Source organism: Eurytemora carolleeae, unplaced genomic scaffold (assembly GCF_000591075.1).
Source record: "Eurytemora carolleeae unplaced genomic scaffold, Eaff_2.0 scaffold1339, whole genome shotgun sequence".
NCBI lineage: Eukaryota > Metazoa > Arthropoda > Copepoda > Calanoida > Temoridae > Eurytemora > Eurytemora carolleeae.
Window position 1 is genome coordinate 18,988 of NW_019397227.1, and position 18,697 is coordinate 37,684.

Sequence of the window (18,697 nt, forward strand, 5' to 3'; positions counted from 1 at the left end):
GAAGAGAGGAATGGTTGCCAGCAATGGTACCTGGGGGTATCCAATCCGGGCTTACATTCCAGTATATCAGAAGAATTCCTGCACTCTATTATTCTAAGGCCTAAGAAGCCCTTATGCAACTGGAGTCTTGTCAACCCTCTTCTCAGTATGAATGAAGCGTGGATGGATGAACGTGCAGCCAGATTACAACCCCTGGTAGATTAATATAAACCCAGACAATACCAAACTTTCACGTTAGAAAAATTCCGAGATTTGATCATAACAACCCGATCATGTCCTGGGGACAAAAAAAAATCACTTTTAAAGGGTATCTAAAGAATACTTGAACCTAGTTTACTAGTATTACATATGAAAGAAAAATGAATCAATGCAACTACTCATTTGACTAAATATTCGACGAGTCGCTTTTTCTTACAATTTATTATCATTTACAACGATACAAAAACTAAAGGAAAATACTATACGAATCAAATATTATGAATTGAGAATGTTTCAGAGTGAGGGGGGATCTCCAGGGGAACCTCTAGTCTAGGGAGCTGGTCTTCAACTAACTGCTTTTCCCTGATTTCACTCAATCATTTCCGGCGTCCATACAATTAACCTATTATTTTTAACACTATTTAGTTCAGCCGTAACATTCACGAATCCTGGTAAAAAATCACGATAATAATTAGTAAAACCCAGGAATGCGGATAATTCTTTTCCGGTCTGGGGCAGCGGCCACTCAACAATTTTCTGAACATAAGATGGAATTAGTTTAACACCTTCAGCTTTGACCAGATGACCGAGATATTCAACTTCTTCCTGAAATAAATGTGTTTTACTCGCGTTCAGTCTGATTCCTGCTTCTTTGTGTGCATCAAAAACTAATCTTAATAAATTAACATGAGTATCCAGATCCTCGCTATGTACAAGTACATCATCTAAGTAGGCGGCTATTCCAGGTACACCTAAAACATCTACCAGTCTCTGTACAAACCTACAATAAGAAGCTCCGGCATTCTTTAGCCCAAAGGGCATACACAAGAACTGGTAAAGACCGAATGCCATTGCAAAAGCAGTTATTGGTCTGGAGCTTTCCTCTATCTCTATGGTATGATAGGCATTACTCGCGTCAAGGGTAGAAAAATACCTAGATTTACCTAAAGAATTTAATATTTCAGAAATATTGGGGGTGGGGAAGCTGTCGGTCACGGTGAGGTCATTGACCCAGCGGAAATCTGAAACCCACCTCGTCTCCCCGCTCTTTTCTTTAAGATTCGGCGGAATTGGTTTCTTTCTTTGGTTAACGGGCCGGGCATTAGGTATTAATTCAATTTTAAATTTTTCCCAGGTAGTTTTACTACTTTACAGTCCTCAGTGGTAAAAATATCCTGGTTTTCATTTATCATTGAATATACCATATTTTTGACAGTAACGTTTTCTTGCAAAATTTTGTTTTCATTTAGTTTTAATTCTGCCCAAATCCTATCCTTGACCGCAGGATCCTTCACCCCTTTATTTACAACATTAATAACAGGTTTAGTTTTGTTCTCAGAAATCATAGAGCCATGGGATATTAATTGATTGGGCGAAATAATAATATCTTTATCAGACAAATTTGCATATACAATAATAAGTGACTTATCTTTTTGCTGTGTTTTATGACGGTAGACTACAGGTAGAGCACCATCAAGCAGCTCATCATCATCTCATCAGCTGTACAATGATGAGAGAAGCGGGGTTTACTGGTACATTGACTTCTATTGCCCTGGTTGTTTGCTTTGGAATTTTTACAAAGTTCTTTGATGTTAACAGCATTACAGGTGCACCTTCATTATCAATAGCAAAGTCCTGAGGGGGGGGGGATTTCGAATAGGGGGGGGGATTTTTCAAGAGACCTTCTGGGTGTTTTAATGAGGGGTCTGGATCTGTGTGAGACATTGGCTATTAAATCCTGATGTTCATCCGTAGTGCTGTGTACAACCTTTGCTGTTGATGGTTCTAAAACTGGGCTCAGACTGTTTGTTTTTAAAAAATTTACCCCTATAATGACTGGCAGGGATAAATTTTTCAAAACAACAGCTGAACCTGAAAAGATTGTGGACATTTGTTTAAACCTAATCTTAACCTCTAGCTGCCCTACTGTTTCCATCGTCGAATTTGAACTAGCCCCATTTGGTGAGTTTAAATCCGACGGTAGTAAATCTCCTACTTTACCTTGCAAATTGTTAATGAAAAAATACTCACTGATAGCGACGCCCGTTGGTATGAGGGCGCCAGTATCGATTAAAATTTTAGTATCTTCAAAATGGTTACCTGTAAAATCCATGTCCATTGATACAGCACCTTCTAGGAACGACGTTGCTTCAATCACATTTATCTCCGGATTGCGAAGCTTTTAGCCTTCCGGTGCATACTTGTAATGCCCCTGAGCATTTTGATATTTGCTCTTACACTTTATGCAGATTTCTTAATCGCTTCATCCAGGTCTGGAATTTGTTCTACTGCATCCTCGAACTTTTCAATTCGAGAGGCCACTGGGTCCCGATAGGCGGGGAGAAATACTTCGCCTAACCAGCTGAGGAACCAGTCAGGTCTACCCCCAGGTCTTGGTTGTTCAGGGGCGTCGTTCTCCATCCTAAGATATAAGAATGGAATAGGGACGAATAATATAATTGAACTGAAAAGACATATTGTCTGTCTGTGTTTCTAACATTTTATCTTAACTCGCGTCAATTAACTGCTGTCAATCTGTCGAAAAATATTCAAGCTTGATGAAAATATTTGCGCCATACTCATAAATTTATAAGCAACTAAACAAAATAGAAATAATGTCGTTTTACCTTGGAATTAATTAGTTAATGTTCACAATTTGAAAAGTAACGGGTAACTGCAGTGTAAGATGAGTTGGCGTCTATTTTCAATAGAAAAGTTCCGCGCAAGCTTACCGATAGTACTCTAGCATTCCGGTTAGGGTGGACCAAAATGTTGGAAAACTATTTCGCTGAATATTATCAAAAACGAGTGTTGCTATTTGGGCTTCCAATTTTTGAACTTCACCATATTACATATGAAAGAAAAATGAATCAATGCAACTACTCATTTGACTAAATATTCGACGAGTCGCTTTTTCTTACAATTTATTATTATTTACAACGATACAAAAACTAAAGGAAAATACTATACGAATCAAATATTATGAATTGAGAATGTTTCAGAGTGAGGGGGGATCTCCAGGGGAACCTCTAGTCTAGGGAGCTGGTCTTCAACTAACTGCTTTTCCCTGATTTCACTCCACCCTAGGCTAGAGCTTAACCCTAGTTCCCCGGGAGCTGGCCGGCCATCCCACCAGCGCCCGGGCCTCAGGAATAACGGAACAATTGGCGTGGCTACGGTTTTCGGCGTGGCTTGGGTTATTTATAGAATTCACATGCAAACTCAAATAAATCCGTTAGGATTCAAAATAGGATTCAAAAGTCCAACCGAAGGGTAAAAGGGGGGGGGACATGATACCCCTAGGTAGCTATGATCTCAGCGATCTAAAAAATCCTTGAATCGCTGATCGTAAAAGATCAACAAAATCACAGATTGTTACACTAGATACCTTTAGGATACTTGAGCCTAGTTTTCTACGTAGGTATCTAATGTTGGATACTTAAACATTGTTTTCTAGGTACCTATAGGATACTTGAACTAGTTTTTTTTTCTAGGTAACTATTAGATACTTGAACCTAGTTTGCTCTAGGTACCAATTTGATACTTCAACCTAGTTTTCTAGGTACCTTTTAGATACTTGAACCTAGTTTTCTCTAGGTGCCTATGGAATACTTGAACCTAGTTTTCTAGGTTACTATTGGATACATGACCCTTGTGTTCTAGGTACCTATTGGATACTTGGACCTAATTCTCTAGGTACCATTTAGATACTTGAACCTAGTTTTCTCTAGGTGCCTGTTGGATACTTGAACCTAGTTTACTATGTGCCTATTAGATACTTGAACCTAGTTTTCTAGGTACCTATTGGATACTGCTTGAACCGTCTATATAGAACGTCTTGTCCCCTTGATTGCACCGATATAAGGTACATATTTTTTATTTTTATGTTTTATATGAACTCTAAGGTAAATAATGAGGATATTTTTATACTTAAAAAAGGGCATCTAAGAAAACAAGTATGGTATGGAGGTGGGGGGGGGGGGCAGTGCCCATCTAGATTTGTAAGGAATGCAGAAAACTCCGTTTTCCATTTTCATCTGATTAACACTAGAATCCCAACTTGTTTCTTCACCCCCCCCCCCCCTTCATTAAATAATTTTCAACCCCCCCTTATTAAATACTGTTCATTTAATTGAATTTTTCAATTCAATTTCATTGAAAATCTAGAAACCTAAAAATTTACTGAATAGAGCTAAATAGAACAAATTCTTAAATTTACTGAATTAAAACTACTTCATTTAATTGTCATATCCCGAAATGTAAAATAGCATTATTCTTTATAATGTTTTTATAAATGCAGCCATGTGTTGTACATTGTTCATATTTTAGCTAAACTACCTTTTACGTTAATTGGACAGTTTATTTTACTTTAACTTCAGAAAGAAACCCATATAAATGTCTAAAATAAAGAATAAAGAATAAAGAATAAAGAATAAAGAATAAAGAATAAAGAATAAAGAATAAAGAATAAAAAATAAAGAATAAAGAATAAAGAATAAAGAANTCTGCAAATGTAATTTTAAGAGTTTAATCTCTGCAAATGTAATTTTAAGAGTTTAATCTCTGCAAATGTAATTTTAAGAGTTTAATCTCTGCAAATGTAATTTTAAGAGTTTAATCTCTGCAAATGTAATTTTAAGAGTTTAATCTCTGCAAATGTAATTTTAAGAGTTTAATCTCTGCAAATGTAATTTTCAGAGTTAAATCTCTGCAAATGTAATTTTAAGAGTTTAATCTCTGCAAATGTAATTTTAAGCATCTTCTACAAAACTTGAAGGATAGTTTGTTTGGAAAAGAGGTACATATTTACTTAATTAAAAGAAAACGTTAAGTATGGGAGAAAAGCAATTTTTTTATCATATGATATAAAAATTAAAACGTTCAAAAGTTTATGTAAAATACATCAAATTAATGAAGATTGTCATAAATGTTTTTGTTCTTCTCGTATTATTCACAATTAATATGTATATTTAAGTAAATTTACTACAGTTAAGTTTAAAAAAAATGTTTGGATATTTAAATATTTATGCCACATTACTGGTTCAACTTTGCGACCTCGTAGCTTCTCTAGTTTTGATTTTATGCCAAAAGTAAGTCCGGAAACTCCGGATGCATGAAATTCAAAACATTTTTGCTCTTCTCAACAGCTCTTCAATAAAATAAGTTCCAATAAAAAAACATGAAATGTAGATTTTAATTACAGGTGAAAATGTTTTATATGTCCGATCATAGCGCATGCTCCAGTTTTCCTATTTGTCTCAAAGGAATTAGGTCCTTGACACAAATTCTGATTTTCTAATCCCTATATCTTTGAAACCCAATGCCATAAACCTTTGATATTTCAAACTTATATGATTTGATCTAACAGAAGTCATGGTTTGAAATGTCAAAGGTCTACAACATTGGACTGTAAATATGTAGGGATTAGAAAGTCAGAACTCAATTCCTTTAAGTTGGGGAACTCGAAGCCAGGGAAATGTTTTTAGCCTGTAGTTTAACATTTTTTAGTTTAGTTCCTTGACTTTGATAGTTCAGTTTTTAGGCAGAGCTTGAGAGTTCAAAAGAAATATAAACGGAGGAGAATGTAAGCGTAATTTCAAATGACCTTTCATGCAAAGATGTCATTGCCTGATTTGCAATAGTACCCCTAAAACATTTATCTGAACAATAAAGTTTTAAAAATTATAAACATTTTTAATTCTTAATTTTTAACATTTGAAATTACGTTTTCAGACTTATTAAGCAGAATTCAAATAGAAGGGTAGAAAGTGAACAAGAAAATGTAAAACTGAGAGAAAATGTTTCCTAATCCTCACTATGAGCTGTTAAGATAGATTTTTCTTTTTACAAATTTTATGGAAAAACTTCTTAATTCATTAAGTGCAGGTTGCCTCAATCCACTCCAATGAGAGTACACAAAGAAGGTTTATTCTATAATTTGCAAAGTCAAATTTAGGAATTTTGGTAGAAATGAAATTTCATAGACAAGGCATGTCATAGTCTACAGGTTTAACTTTGAAATATTCTGTCTGCGAATGTTCTGTCTGTTAAGTGTTCTGTCTATGAAATGTTCTGTTTGTGAAATGTTATGCGTATTAATTATTCTGTCTATTGAATGTTCCGTCTGTAAAATTTTTTGTCTATGAAATGTTTTTCTATGAAATGATCCGTCTATAAAATGTTCTGTCTATGAAATGTCTTGTCCATGAAATTTTCTGCCTGCGAAATATTATGTTTATGAATTGTTCTGTCTGTTGAATTTTCAGTCTATAAAATTTTATGTCTATTAAATGGTTTGTCAATGAAATTTTTTGTCTGTGAATTGTTATGTCTGTGAAATGTTGTGTCTCTAAAATTTTCTGCCTATTAAATGTTCTGTCTATTAAATGTTCTGCCTATTAAATGTTCTGTCTATTAAATGTTCTGTCTATTAAATATTCTGTCTATTAAGTGTTCTGTCTATGAAATGTTCTGTCTATTAAATGTTCTGTCTATTAAATGTTCTGTCTATTAAATGTTCTGTTTATTAAATGTTCTGTCCAAGAAATGTCACAACACAATTTTGCTTTCCAATTCTCTTCTCCTTTTTTCATTCTCATTGCTTAACTTAATCTGAGGAAAGAGAATGGATTGGTCTGAAACTGATCATAAATATTATTTATGGCTCTAATCTGTAGAAAAGTTTGTCGAAATGGATTTGTATAAAATGGTTTTTTGTTATACATTTGAGTTTTCCACGACTCAATTCCTTACCAGATTTCTGTACATGAACACTAGTTTAAAGAATTAAGAAGAACATTAAATATAACGCACAATTAAACTTTGTTATTGTCGATTCTATTCAATCCTTATGCTTTCAATTTGGATGCCAAAACCTTGGGGAAAACATAATAAAAAATAAGTATCCTTTTTCTGGCATGATACCCGAATACCCAATTACCTGAATACATGGGTACTGGAATAGGGTAAGGTAGTCATACAATTCCAAAGATAATATATGTTATCGTTGTACAATTCTAGTTATTCTAGATTCTGTACCTTACCTACGTCATAACCCGGTACAGGACACAAAGTTGGCACTGGTCCTAGAACTGTCTTGGGATAAGATCTGTTGTAGGAGAGTATACGCATAATTGTGATTGGCATTTCTTTGGCGGTCTGAGAATTCTCCACTAATAGTTTTAATCAGTGACGTCAGAGGGCACAGATCTTCCCCCGTACCGTATCGACCTTTCATTCGTCCGCGAGCCTCACAGCGATACCCTATTCCAGTACCCATGCCTGAGCCCAAAACTTAAGACAGGGTATCGTTATGAAAACCAGTTTTAGAACCCGGGTTTTACGAATGGGTTTAGGCAGTTTTGTGGATATCAATATTCTTGAAATGAAATATTATTTTTTTCAGTTTGTTTATATTCTCTTTTTTCGAATCTCTTCAATCAAAATTTACACAAATGTTAAGACCCCCAAAAGAAAATTCGGGAGTTTTGTTCAACGATACTCTTATAAATACTCTGAATACCTAAATTCACATGATCAGGCGTGGAATAACTGAATTGAATTGAGATCAAGTATTTATCCTAAAACTAAAAGTGCCCATATTGGATATCGAGATCAAGGGATTGGGATTATTCGAGTATCTGCAAAACAAAAGTTCTGAGCTCTGAGCTCCAGCACAAAAATCCCGATATCAACAGTAGGCACTTTTAATTTGAAAACCAATGCTCAATATCCTTCACTATAGCATTTCCTTCCCTTAATCAACCTCTGACTGGGTACGATTACCATGCGGGATATCGAATAACGATTAAATTAATCTGCAGATTAGCAAAAGATTGAGATCAAGATAATTAGATTCGTTTAACCTGTTTCCTTTCTAGTGTTGCATTAACTTGCGGCAGTGATGGACAGATATATTCAAGTGAATGCGAACTTAGAAGAGCAGACTGTGGTTTCCCCCTTCTTACCTTTAAGAAAATAACAAAGGTTAGCTTTATAGTATTCGAAAAAGCTTGTTAACAATTACATTTTGAATAAAAAAGTCGTCTTCATTATATTGCTATAATCGCCTACCACCGTAGGTACCCCTGAAGAATGGTAAGAGAAAGATGCAAACCTGCTCTAGAATGGTTTAAATTAGTATTATCTAGATACCCCTGGAGAATTGTAAGATGAGAAGAGAAACCTGCTCTAGACTGGTTTAAACCTAGTATTATCTAGGTACTTCTTGAGAACTGTAAGAGAAGGATGGAAACCTGCTCCAGGATGGTTCAGTGTCCGGATGAAGAATCTGCTGTTTGTGGAAACAACGGTATCACATATAGGTATTCAAACTTGTCTCTTAGTGTAGCTTTACAAAGATAAAAATAACAGATTTGAAGGTATTTAACACATATTGTTCCTTTATGAGAAAATATAATCTAATTTTTTTCCGTAAAATTATCAGAACTGAGAATAAATTGGAATGTTATAACAAATACTTCGATGTGAAACAATTAAACACTTTTCGAGTCAGAAAAACGACGGTATCTTCGACATTTTTAATCAGTGTAAAGTTTCAAAGGTACCATTGTTAATCGGGCATTGTCATCTTTGCATAGATATGGTCAATTGTAATTACGCTTAAGTCCCTTTAAGACCTTTTTCAGATATCCCAAATGAATTGACTTAATCCATGTTTAAAGGGATTAGTAATATAAATTATCCTAAATATATATGAAAGGACTCTTGATTGCATCTTCCTCCCTGGGGTTCTAAATATCATTTTAAATAATCTTGATAAAGTACTTATTCTTATTTCTCTGCAATGCAACACTTTTCTAAATGGTAAATCCTCAAGCTTTCTACTTTTAGGTAAATTTAAATTCTCTTCTAAACTTTAAATCAGAATTTTCGTTGGATAAAAGAAAAAATGTTTTAAAACTTTTTTTTCGCTAAAATTAATATAATTTAGGAACAAGTGTGAATTACAAGAGGCAACCTGTAAATCCGGAGTTCAGCTGTCCCATACCGGTTCCTGCCAGGATCTTTCCAAACCAAACCTACCCTGCCCACGTGCCTGCCCAGAGACAAATCAAACCCAGGTTAACGAATTTTCATTGTGCTAAAATGTGAAACGTTGACAACCTTGTAAACCTAGAAATATCCTGAGAACCTTATAAACCTAGAAATATCCTGACAATCTCGTAAACCTAGAATTATCCTGACAAACTTATAAGCTAGAAATATCATGACAACCTTATAAGCTAGAAATATCCTGACAACCTTATACTCCTTGAAATGTCCTGAAATCCCTGAAAAGTATCCTGACAACTCTGAAAAGTATCTTGAAAACCCTAAAAATAATCTTGACACCCCTGAAAAGTATCTTGACAACCCTAAAATGTGTCTTGACAACCATGAAAAGTATCTTGACAACTCTAAACCCTATCTTGACAACATTCAAAAGCATCTTGACAACCCTGAAAAGTATCTTGACAACTTTGAAAAGTATCTTGACAACCCTGAAAAGTATCTTGACAACCCTGAAAAGTATCTTGACAACCCTAAAACCTATCTTGACAACATTGAAAAACATCTTGACAACCCTGAAAATTATTTTGACTATCCTGAAACCTATCTTGACAACACTGAAAAGTATCTTGACAACCCTGAAACGTACCTTGACAAAATTGAAAAGTATCTTGACAACACTGAAAAGTACCTTGACAACATTGGAAAGTTTCCCTAACCATAAAGAGAATCTCACCAAAAATAAGTATTCCCTCGTTGAAGACTGAACATTTATAAACGTTAATACGTTATGCAATCAATAAAACTGGGCAGTAGGGTTTTAGTTACTGAGGAAACAATTTTCATTTAATTTTTACAATCAAGGTGTAATGATTAGAAAGCTACAGTGAAACCCTTAATAATGAATACATCGGAAGAATTTATCAAATGTCGTCTTGAAAATTTTTCAATGAGTTTTATACTTTATTATGTAAATTTCAGTATTTGCGAAAATAAATAAATAGCCATGAATATGCGGGAACAGTTGTAAAGAGTTCCATATAATCATTTAATTAAAAAACTAAATATCTGCATCATTCCATTATCAGAAAGTGAAGAATACGACATTTGAGGAATTCTTTCCATGTATTCGTTATTAAGGGTTTCACTGTATATATTTCAGTTATTTCATGATGTAATTTGTTTCCTTCCTTCTAGGCCTTATACTTTTTTGTTACAACCAATTCTTTAAGCGTACGTCGAATTTCAATTTCCCGGATTTTTCAAATTTTTGATTTTTTTACGTCTCAATTTCATTCGTTCAAGAAGCATAAAAAATTAAAGATTTTTGATTTGCCTCAAGTTTTTAAAGGGTAACACTGTAGATTCACGATAATTTTCTGAGTTTTGGTTTAAAAATTGTAAATCGAGTTGGTTGAATTGTATTCCAGGAAAAGCCGGGTTCCCAAATTAGAGCATAATAAAAATGATACAATTGGTCGTCTTCGAATCGTGTTTACTGGGACACCTTGTACAATAAATATGAATAGAATCTACATAAAGATAAAGCAGCTTTAGCAAGAAATATATTAACCCAATATTGTTGGCTCCACTTGGAAACACTAAATTAAAAAAGTCAATCTTTTTCTACATAGGTTGTATCTGGGTTGTATCTATATAATATTATTTAGACTATCTAGGCTGTATCTAGGCTGTATCTTGGTTGTATCTAGGTTGTATCTAGGTTGTATCTAGGTTGTTTCTAGGTTGTATCTAGGTTGTATCTAGGTTGTATCTATGCTGTATCCAGGTTGTATCTAGGCTGTATCTAGGTTGTCTGTGCCTCGAACGGAAACGTGTATCCAAGTTTGTGTCATCTCAGACGAGAAACCTGCGGGCAGAGGGTCAACCCGACCAGCCTAGACATGTGCCAACTTACAAGGTAGATACCTTGGTCGGCGATTATATTAGTACAATGAAGACGACATTTCCATTTATGTTTTAAAAAGAACCTGTTAATTGACAACTTCTCTTTTATTCATTTTCAAGTTAATCCAACCTAATGAAATCATGAAATAGAAAGTTGTTTTATTATAATGATATATACCACGACCACTTTAATTAACCATAAACCATGTAGATCTAGACTGATATGAAAAGATGCATTTGTAAAAAGACTGGGTCGACTTTTAAAGTGTCGCAACATCTTGGCCTTACTAACTCAATTACAGCTTTTTGTAGCCCTGAACAATTGATATGTACATTTTAGAACTAAAGCACCTGTTTTAGCTTTAGTAAGCTTTAGAAGTAAATAATTTGGGAGGGAAACCCCGGACGCCATGAAAACTTTTAACAATTTTTTTTGACGTAGTGGCATAAGAATTTTACTAAAGATTAGAGTTGTTCATTGATTGTCATGATTAGAAACATATATGAACTCTTAAAGTGGTTTAAAAGATTAATATTAAAACTTTAAACATTTCTTAAGCAGAAAGGAAGATATTTGGAGAAATATTTCTGGAGTAAACTTGTTTTGTTGTAATCTTTGATTTAATTGATACTTTTTTTTGAAAAATGTTAAGATTTAAATAAATGATAAAAATTTTCTAGATTTAATTTGAACTTCAAAAAAAGGTATCGCTAAAATCAAAGATTATAAAAGATGAAATGACATGAAATTCAAATTTATTTTCTAAATATTTTCCTTTTCGTGTAAAAAATGTTTAAAGTTTTAGATACCACTTTATTAGTCATCTTTGAGAAGCCTCTCATGCCACTATGTCTAAAAATTTCAAAAAAATCTTTTATTTAAACTTAAAACACAAGTTTTAAAAAACCTTCTGTATTACACAGGCACATTTTGATGTGTTGTGCATGCTCATTTCTGCAAAGTGGAGGTTTGGTCTGCCTAGCAACTTTGGGAGGCTCGTGTCTGCATAGCAGAGGCTCATGGCGTCCGGGGGTTCCCTCCTTCATATGATTGATGCCAATTGGGCCCATATTTCAATGTGACAACTCACATGATGACATGAAACGGAAAGGATTATGAGCGGCAAATTAAAAAATTAACATTTATAAATTTTGTTTTCCACCAACTTAAACAGAAAAATCCGCAAAAAATTGGTTGATATTGGAGCTAAAATTGTTGCTGAAGAATATATCTGCGACTCCAATATATATATGCATCTAGATATTGTGGGGCGGACTGTACGGAAAAAACTGAAGAATGTATCTAGACTCTATATATGTATATCTAGATATTGTGAGGAGGACTGTACGGATAAATCTGAAGAATATATCTGCGGCTCTGATAATTCTCTTTACTCTAATGTTTGTCAAATGAGGAAAGAAAACTGTGGGAAGCATATTTACAGGTAAAAAACATCAATTTTAAAGGGAGTGTTTGCGAAAAATGAAACGGGGGTATAGGCTTACGGCGAAAAATAATCGATTTTGTTCGCCACGAATCATACTTCCATCTGTTGCGTTTATAAGAAGAAAATTGTTAAAAACGACTTTTTTCGACGAACGTAGAGCTCATACAAATTGAGAAAGTCGCAACATACAATTCGGGTTAACGATAAATTTAGAATTAGAAATTTGTAAGAAACTAGACTTAAGTTATAATATTGTTTATATCTAGTAATGTTCCTTAATCAATACTCATTTATCAAAATTGTAATATTGTTCCTAATTTTCATGACATCATTGAAAACTCGATTCATTTTAAATACCTGACAGACTAAAGTCAAAAGCATCTAGAGCAAGATGAACAGTATACAAAAGGACTAGAAATGGTAAAAAGGGACGGTACGACAAATATCACATCCCCATCTAGTGAGATTTATGTAAACGCCCCTGTGTACAATTGTAACAACTATAACGCTGAAACATACAGCATTCTCTAGACTCTGGGGTCCTAATAAAAAACTACTGCAATGCTAATATACCAAGGGATTCTAACCCAGAATATATGAGTATTGTATTACATAAAGAAATATAATATCTTCAATTGCTGCATCTTCATGGGTGATAAATTAATATTTGGTTTTCATTCTTGTCAATATGATTTCGGAAATCTATGCATTTATCAAACCCTGCTTGGGGGGGGGGGGGGGGGGGGGGGTGGGAGTGCATAGTGTACGAAAGAAGCAAAAAAAATCTAAAGGTTTGTTTTAATGAATTTGTATGTCCCTTTGTCGAAATGGCTGTACTGATCGGGCCCAAATTTGTGTACCAACTCACATTGGCCCCGGGAAAGTGGGAAGTTTTATGGATACGTAAACATTAAAAATGTTGCCATTTCTTTAAATGGGCAAAATAATTTAGAACAACCCAAAATAAACAGTGTGACTAATTATAAAATAGGTGTACAATGTGTTTACCTGTACACTGCTCAAAGGCTGTGTTTGATGTTCAATTGACTATTTAAATTCATAAATTCTTCCTATTTAAGTATTATTATAAAAAGAACAAATTATGTTTAAAGTTTATCATTTAAAAATAAAAAGAGGAATTATTCCGCGTTTTTGTGTCATATTTCTAGAGATAAATTGAAATATATGATTTTTCCAATCCAATAATTCAATTACTTTCATCCAATGTTGCATACATAGCAAGGAGAATTGAAACCAAGGAGGGGGCAATAGGGTTTCCGTACACTTTGCTGTGACGTTTTTGGACTGCTGGAGAACTAGTTTTTGCGTAACAACAATTCCAGCAGTCCAAAAACGTCATAGCAAAGTGTACGGAAACCCTATTGCCCCCTCCTTGTATTCAATTCTCCTTGATACATACTAAGGTTGGTTACTCTCGATGCACTCTAATGTACGAAAAATGTCGTCTCCTAAGACAGATTGGAGCGCATCGAGGAGTAACCAACCTTATTGTACAACCTTGATTATATCCATATTATATCAATTACATTTATGGTGATTTTACTTTTTATTCTTGACTAAATATATTATTCACAATATTTCAAAATTTTAGTAAATATTTAAATTCATCAAAATTATTTGAAACATTTTAAGCTTTATTAAATATACATTAAGGATGATCGCCTTTTAAGTTTTAAATAAGGCCGAGAAATAGTGGGCTATGGGTAGGGTTTTGACTATATTTCATGTACATAGTCGGTAAAAAACTTTTTGTTTGTCCACCCCGCCCCTCTGCACTGATTTTTTTGTTTAAATATTTGGAATTCCTATCGAAACACTACATTTGAACAGTTCATCAGTTGCAAAAATGATGTTTCTAAGGGGGTGGTGCCCCATAAATACGCTCGCGTTTTGAAGAAGGTGAGACGGAAAGCCACCCAATTTGCTCGATTATCAGAATTTTCACACTTTAAAACCAAAAACGGCAATAATATTGATCAGAGAAAGTTTCAAGGGTATGCGGTGAATCGGGTCTTGACATTTTTACACGAAGGGTCACCTGAAATTATGCTTACAGTCCCATTAAGTAGAATTGTTATCTATATTAGGGTGCCCGTATCCAAGTGCTTGTCTGTGTTCCAATGGAAGGGGTGTGCCCGAGTGTGCCCGCCTACCCTCGACCCTGTCTGCGGATCTGATGGGAAAACTTATTTAAATCCTTGTTTTATGCAACAAGAAACCTGCAGGTTCATTTTCAATCTTAATCTTAATCTTAACCCCTTTACTTAATCTTAATCATAATTTTCATCTTCATCTTCATCTTCATCTTCATCTTCATCTTCATCTTCATCTTCATCTTCATCTTCATCTTCATCTTCATCTTCATCTTCATCTTCATCTTCATCTTCATCTTCATCTTCATCTTCATCTTCATCTTCATCTTCATCTTCATTTTTATCTTAAAGTCTTAATCTTCATCATCATCTTAATTTTAATCTTATAAAGTCTTAATCTTAATCTTAATCTTTATCTCAATGATTTCTGATTTGTTTTCCAGACCAAATTTTAATGATAAAATGAACCTTGACCATTACTTTTACCTTTATATTGACCTTTACATTGCCATTCATAAGGACTTTTCTAGGGCCCGAAGCTTGGGGACTGGAGTGAGTATTGAATATTATGGAAGATGCGGTGATCCAAGACAACAGCCCAAATTCCTTCCGTACTTTCAACCACAGATAGAGTACAATGTACTTTAGGATATATATTTTACTTTCAACCACAAATAGAGTACAATGTATTTTAGGATATATTTATTGCTACTTTCAACCACAAATAGAGTACAATGTACTTTAGGACATATATATTTTTTTATGATATTTCAAACACAAATTAGGACAATACACTTTAGAATATTTGATGTTCTTTTTATGTAATCTACTCTTTACAATGTCAACCTTATTTAAAGCTTCAGCTAAATTTCAATATAAATTTCAATATTTACTGAATATATATATGTAACAGAATATAAAAGTTTAGCAAATTTTAAAAATACACATGATCAATATTCATAAATAAAAGCAGAACTTTAGCGCACAGGTCTGCCGCTTTATTAATTAGTCCAAACTAGGACTGTAAAGGTTGGCCCAGCTCGGATATTCAAATGTACACCGGTTGTGCGTGGCAGTTCTAAGCAATCCCGAAAAAAAGAAATGGAATTAAAGCGGATTTTATTTTAACTTATCTCAACTTAACTATGTTTAAACTTTGTTAAAAACAGAATTATTTATGACTTTCTGACCTCGTTACTTCTTATGTCATTTTTAACTAACTATGTGTATTTATTCAGATTCATCAGTAATAAATATATATACAGTGAGAACCAGAGAACAGTGGAATAGGAAGACAACATGATAGCAATACTAATGTGTATTTGATGTTGTTACAAAGCAAATAGTTTTACAAGACACATATTAAATCACTAATTTAGTGAAATGGGTTTGTTTACACGGCACAATCGACATGTCTCATGCACACTAGGCTTTTAAAGTTAAAGTCTTCCCATTTCAAAGTTTTCTTGTTCTCACTGTATTTTAAATGCCCGGGAAGTGTTAACAAGTGTCCATCATAGAAAGTTTTCCTTTCCTCAGGGTGTCCCAATAAACATGGGTATTAAAACACAACTTGTAAATCGTCTTTAATTTTCGATAATTAATAAGTGTTTACAAAATAATGCTGTGTAACAAAGACGATAAAGAAGTCGCCGTTTAATTCCCATGTTTATTGGGACACCCTGTATCAAAATGAAAATTATACTTTTAATTATAAAATACAAATGTTAAATAAAGATTTAAAAATTAATCAATGAAAAATGTTTTTTTTAAATTTATTTTTCCCTTTATATATATTTGTCATTACAATGATACATATGACAGGGATATACCAGGGTACATTGATGTACCAGGATACAGGGGTATATCAGGATACAGGGGAATACTAGGATACAGAGGTATACCAGGATTCAGTGATATACCAGGATACATGGGTATACAAGGTTCCAGGGATATACTAGGATACAGGGGTATACAGGATACAGGATATACCAGGATATAGGGATATACCAGGATCAGAGATAAGTCTGTGACCAGGATACACCGGGATATACAGATACCAGGATACGGGGATATACCAGGATACAGGGATATCCCAGGGTACAGTGATGTACCAGGATATAGGGGTATACCAGGATACAGGGATATACCAGGGTACAGTAATGTACCATGATATATGGGTATACCAGGATACAGGGATATACCAGGATACAAGGGTATATCAGGATACAAGGGTATATCAGGATACAAGGATCTACGAGGATACAAGGATATACCAGATAGAGGGATATACCAGGATACATGGATATTCTAGGATACAGGGATATACCAGATAGAGGGATATACCAGGATACATGATACAGGGATATACCGGGATTCAGGGGTAGATGAGGATACAGGGATACAGGGTATACATATGGGTTTATCAGGATACACCAGAATTTGATTAGAATACAAGGATAAAGAATTTTATATTAGGATACAGGGCTCAGAGAAGGAGAAAGAGAATACAGCAAATCCCGTCATTAAAAGTGTTAGTTTAAAGAATGTATCTATGTAAAATTATGTACTTTAATGATAAATATATATCTATATATCTATCTATAATTAGAGAAAAAGTTTCCGGGAAATTCCCATCACATAAGAAGGATCCTATCCAAGATTTAGAATTTGATAAAATAGAAAATGCGCCAAAAAAAACCCTGATAAATGAAGCTATTTTATAAAATTTTCACTTAATGAGAAAACTTTGAAGAGGAAAAGTTTTCAAGTCTGAGAAGATTAACCTAAAACTAAAATAATTGGAAATTAAATTCAGAGCTTTCTTTACTATATAGGTCGGATGAACACATTTTATAGTTCAGATGATTAACACTGTATGTAGGAAAGATGCACACATTTCGTATTTATGGTGCACAGTTATTAAGTAGCCGCAGCGCTCGGCCCAGAAATTGTCTTAACCTATCCTAACCGCGCATATCGGCCATTATACTTGTACTTGTATAACATACTGACAAGATCTGCAGTACCTGTGTAGGTCGGATTATCTTAAGACAGAAGTACTGTAGGACGGAAATGCCTTAGGGCCGAAGTACCATTACCTGTAGTTTACCAGAAGCTTGAAAATCAACTCATTGCTGTTTGCTGCGTAGAGGTGGCAGCTGGTGGGGTCTTAAGTGTAAGACATGTGGCCGCAGCGCTCTGCCCCCTAGCCTTTCCTAGCCGCAGCGCTCTGCCCCCTAAAATTCAATCCCCCTCTCTCCGTTTTGGAATTATACGGGGCATGTGCGCGCAACATAACTTGAGTCTCACAGTCGTCTTCCATTCCACAGTTATATAACAACATGCTCTAGCGGTATGCATTCAAAATGCAAAATTTTATAAAGGATTTATATAACTTACAAAACAAGTTAACAAATAGTGTTAATTTTTACCTAGTGCAGTTTTAAAGGGAGTGACCGGCAATGTCATGGTAGTTGAACTGAGAATGTAGTACATTGAAGAGAAATTGTTTAGGATTCATTTGAGACATTTAAAACGTTTTAATGATATAAAATTACTGAGTTCGAGCGCAAAGTCGACGTTCAAAATCATCCATTTGGATGGTTACGCCTTGAGAATCGATTTTTTAAAAACTATTTAACAACGACGACAAAAAATAAAACAAAAAATCTAAAGTAAACCAATTAGTTGTTTAGGAGCAGGTTGAGAAAATAAAATTTGACTCTAATCGAAAATAAATAATGTTATTCATATATTTGATTCTTTGTCAGCTTATTGTTCACATAACGTTTTCTGTAGATTTCTCGGAAATTTTATTGAAAATACGACATTTGAAGAAATCTACGAACAAATTCGTTAAGTGTAAGAAATTCATGATAATGATGAAAAAGAAATAATTGACTCTAACATTGATACATTGACAAAGTTCTATTGAGAAATATGGCCCAAACTTTTAATTATTTTACTGTCAAATTTTTTTTTACATTTTTTGTCGGTTGTTATATAATAAATTTG

At 34.0% G+C, this 18,697-nt stretch overlaps 1 protein-coding gene across 2 annotated transcripts in view; it reads left to right on the plus strand.

Moving 5' to 3' along the window:
• Window positions 1-15,487, plus strand: part of LOC111712869 (agrin) — a 33,315-nt gene extending 17,828 nt beyond the window's left edge. The window contains exons 8-16 of one of the 2 annotated variants that reach the window (XM_023487614.1): window positions 3,862-3,874; window positions 4,009-4,063; window positions 8,079-8,184; window positions 8,419-8,522; window positions 9,152-9,281; window positions 11,022-11,131; window positions 12,447-12,563; window positions 14,675-14,812; window positions 15,211-15,487. In XM_023487614.1, coding sequence (XP_023343382.1) covers window positions 3,862-3,874; window positions 4,009-4,063; window positions 8,079-8,184; window positions 8,419-8,522; window positions 9,152-9,281; window positions 11,022-11,131; window positions 12,447-12,563; window positions 14,675-14,812; window positions 15,211-15,328 — 891 coding nt within the window. In that variant the 3' untranslated portion in view covers window positions 15,329-15,487. Of the gene's footprint in view, window positions 1-3,861; window positions 3,875-3,995; window positions 4,064-8,078; window positions 8,185-8,418; window positions 8,523-9,151; window positions 9,282-11,021; window positions 11,132-12,446; window positions 12,564-14,674; window positions 14,813-15,210 lie in introns of both variants that reach the window. The other variant, XM_023487613.1, reaches the window with a different exon arrangement.
• The last annotated feature ends 3,210 nt before the right edge of the window (window positions 15,488-18,697 follow it).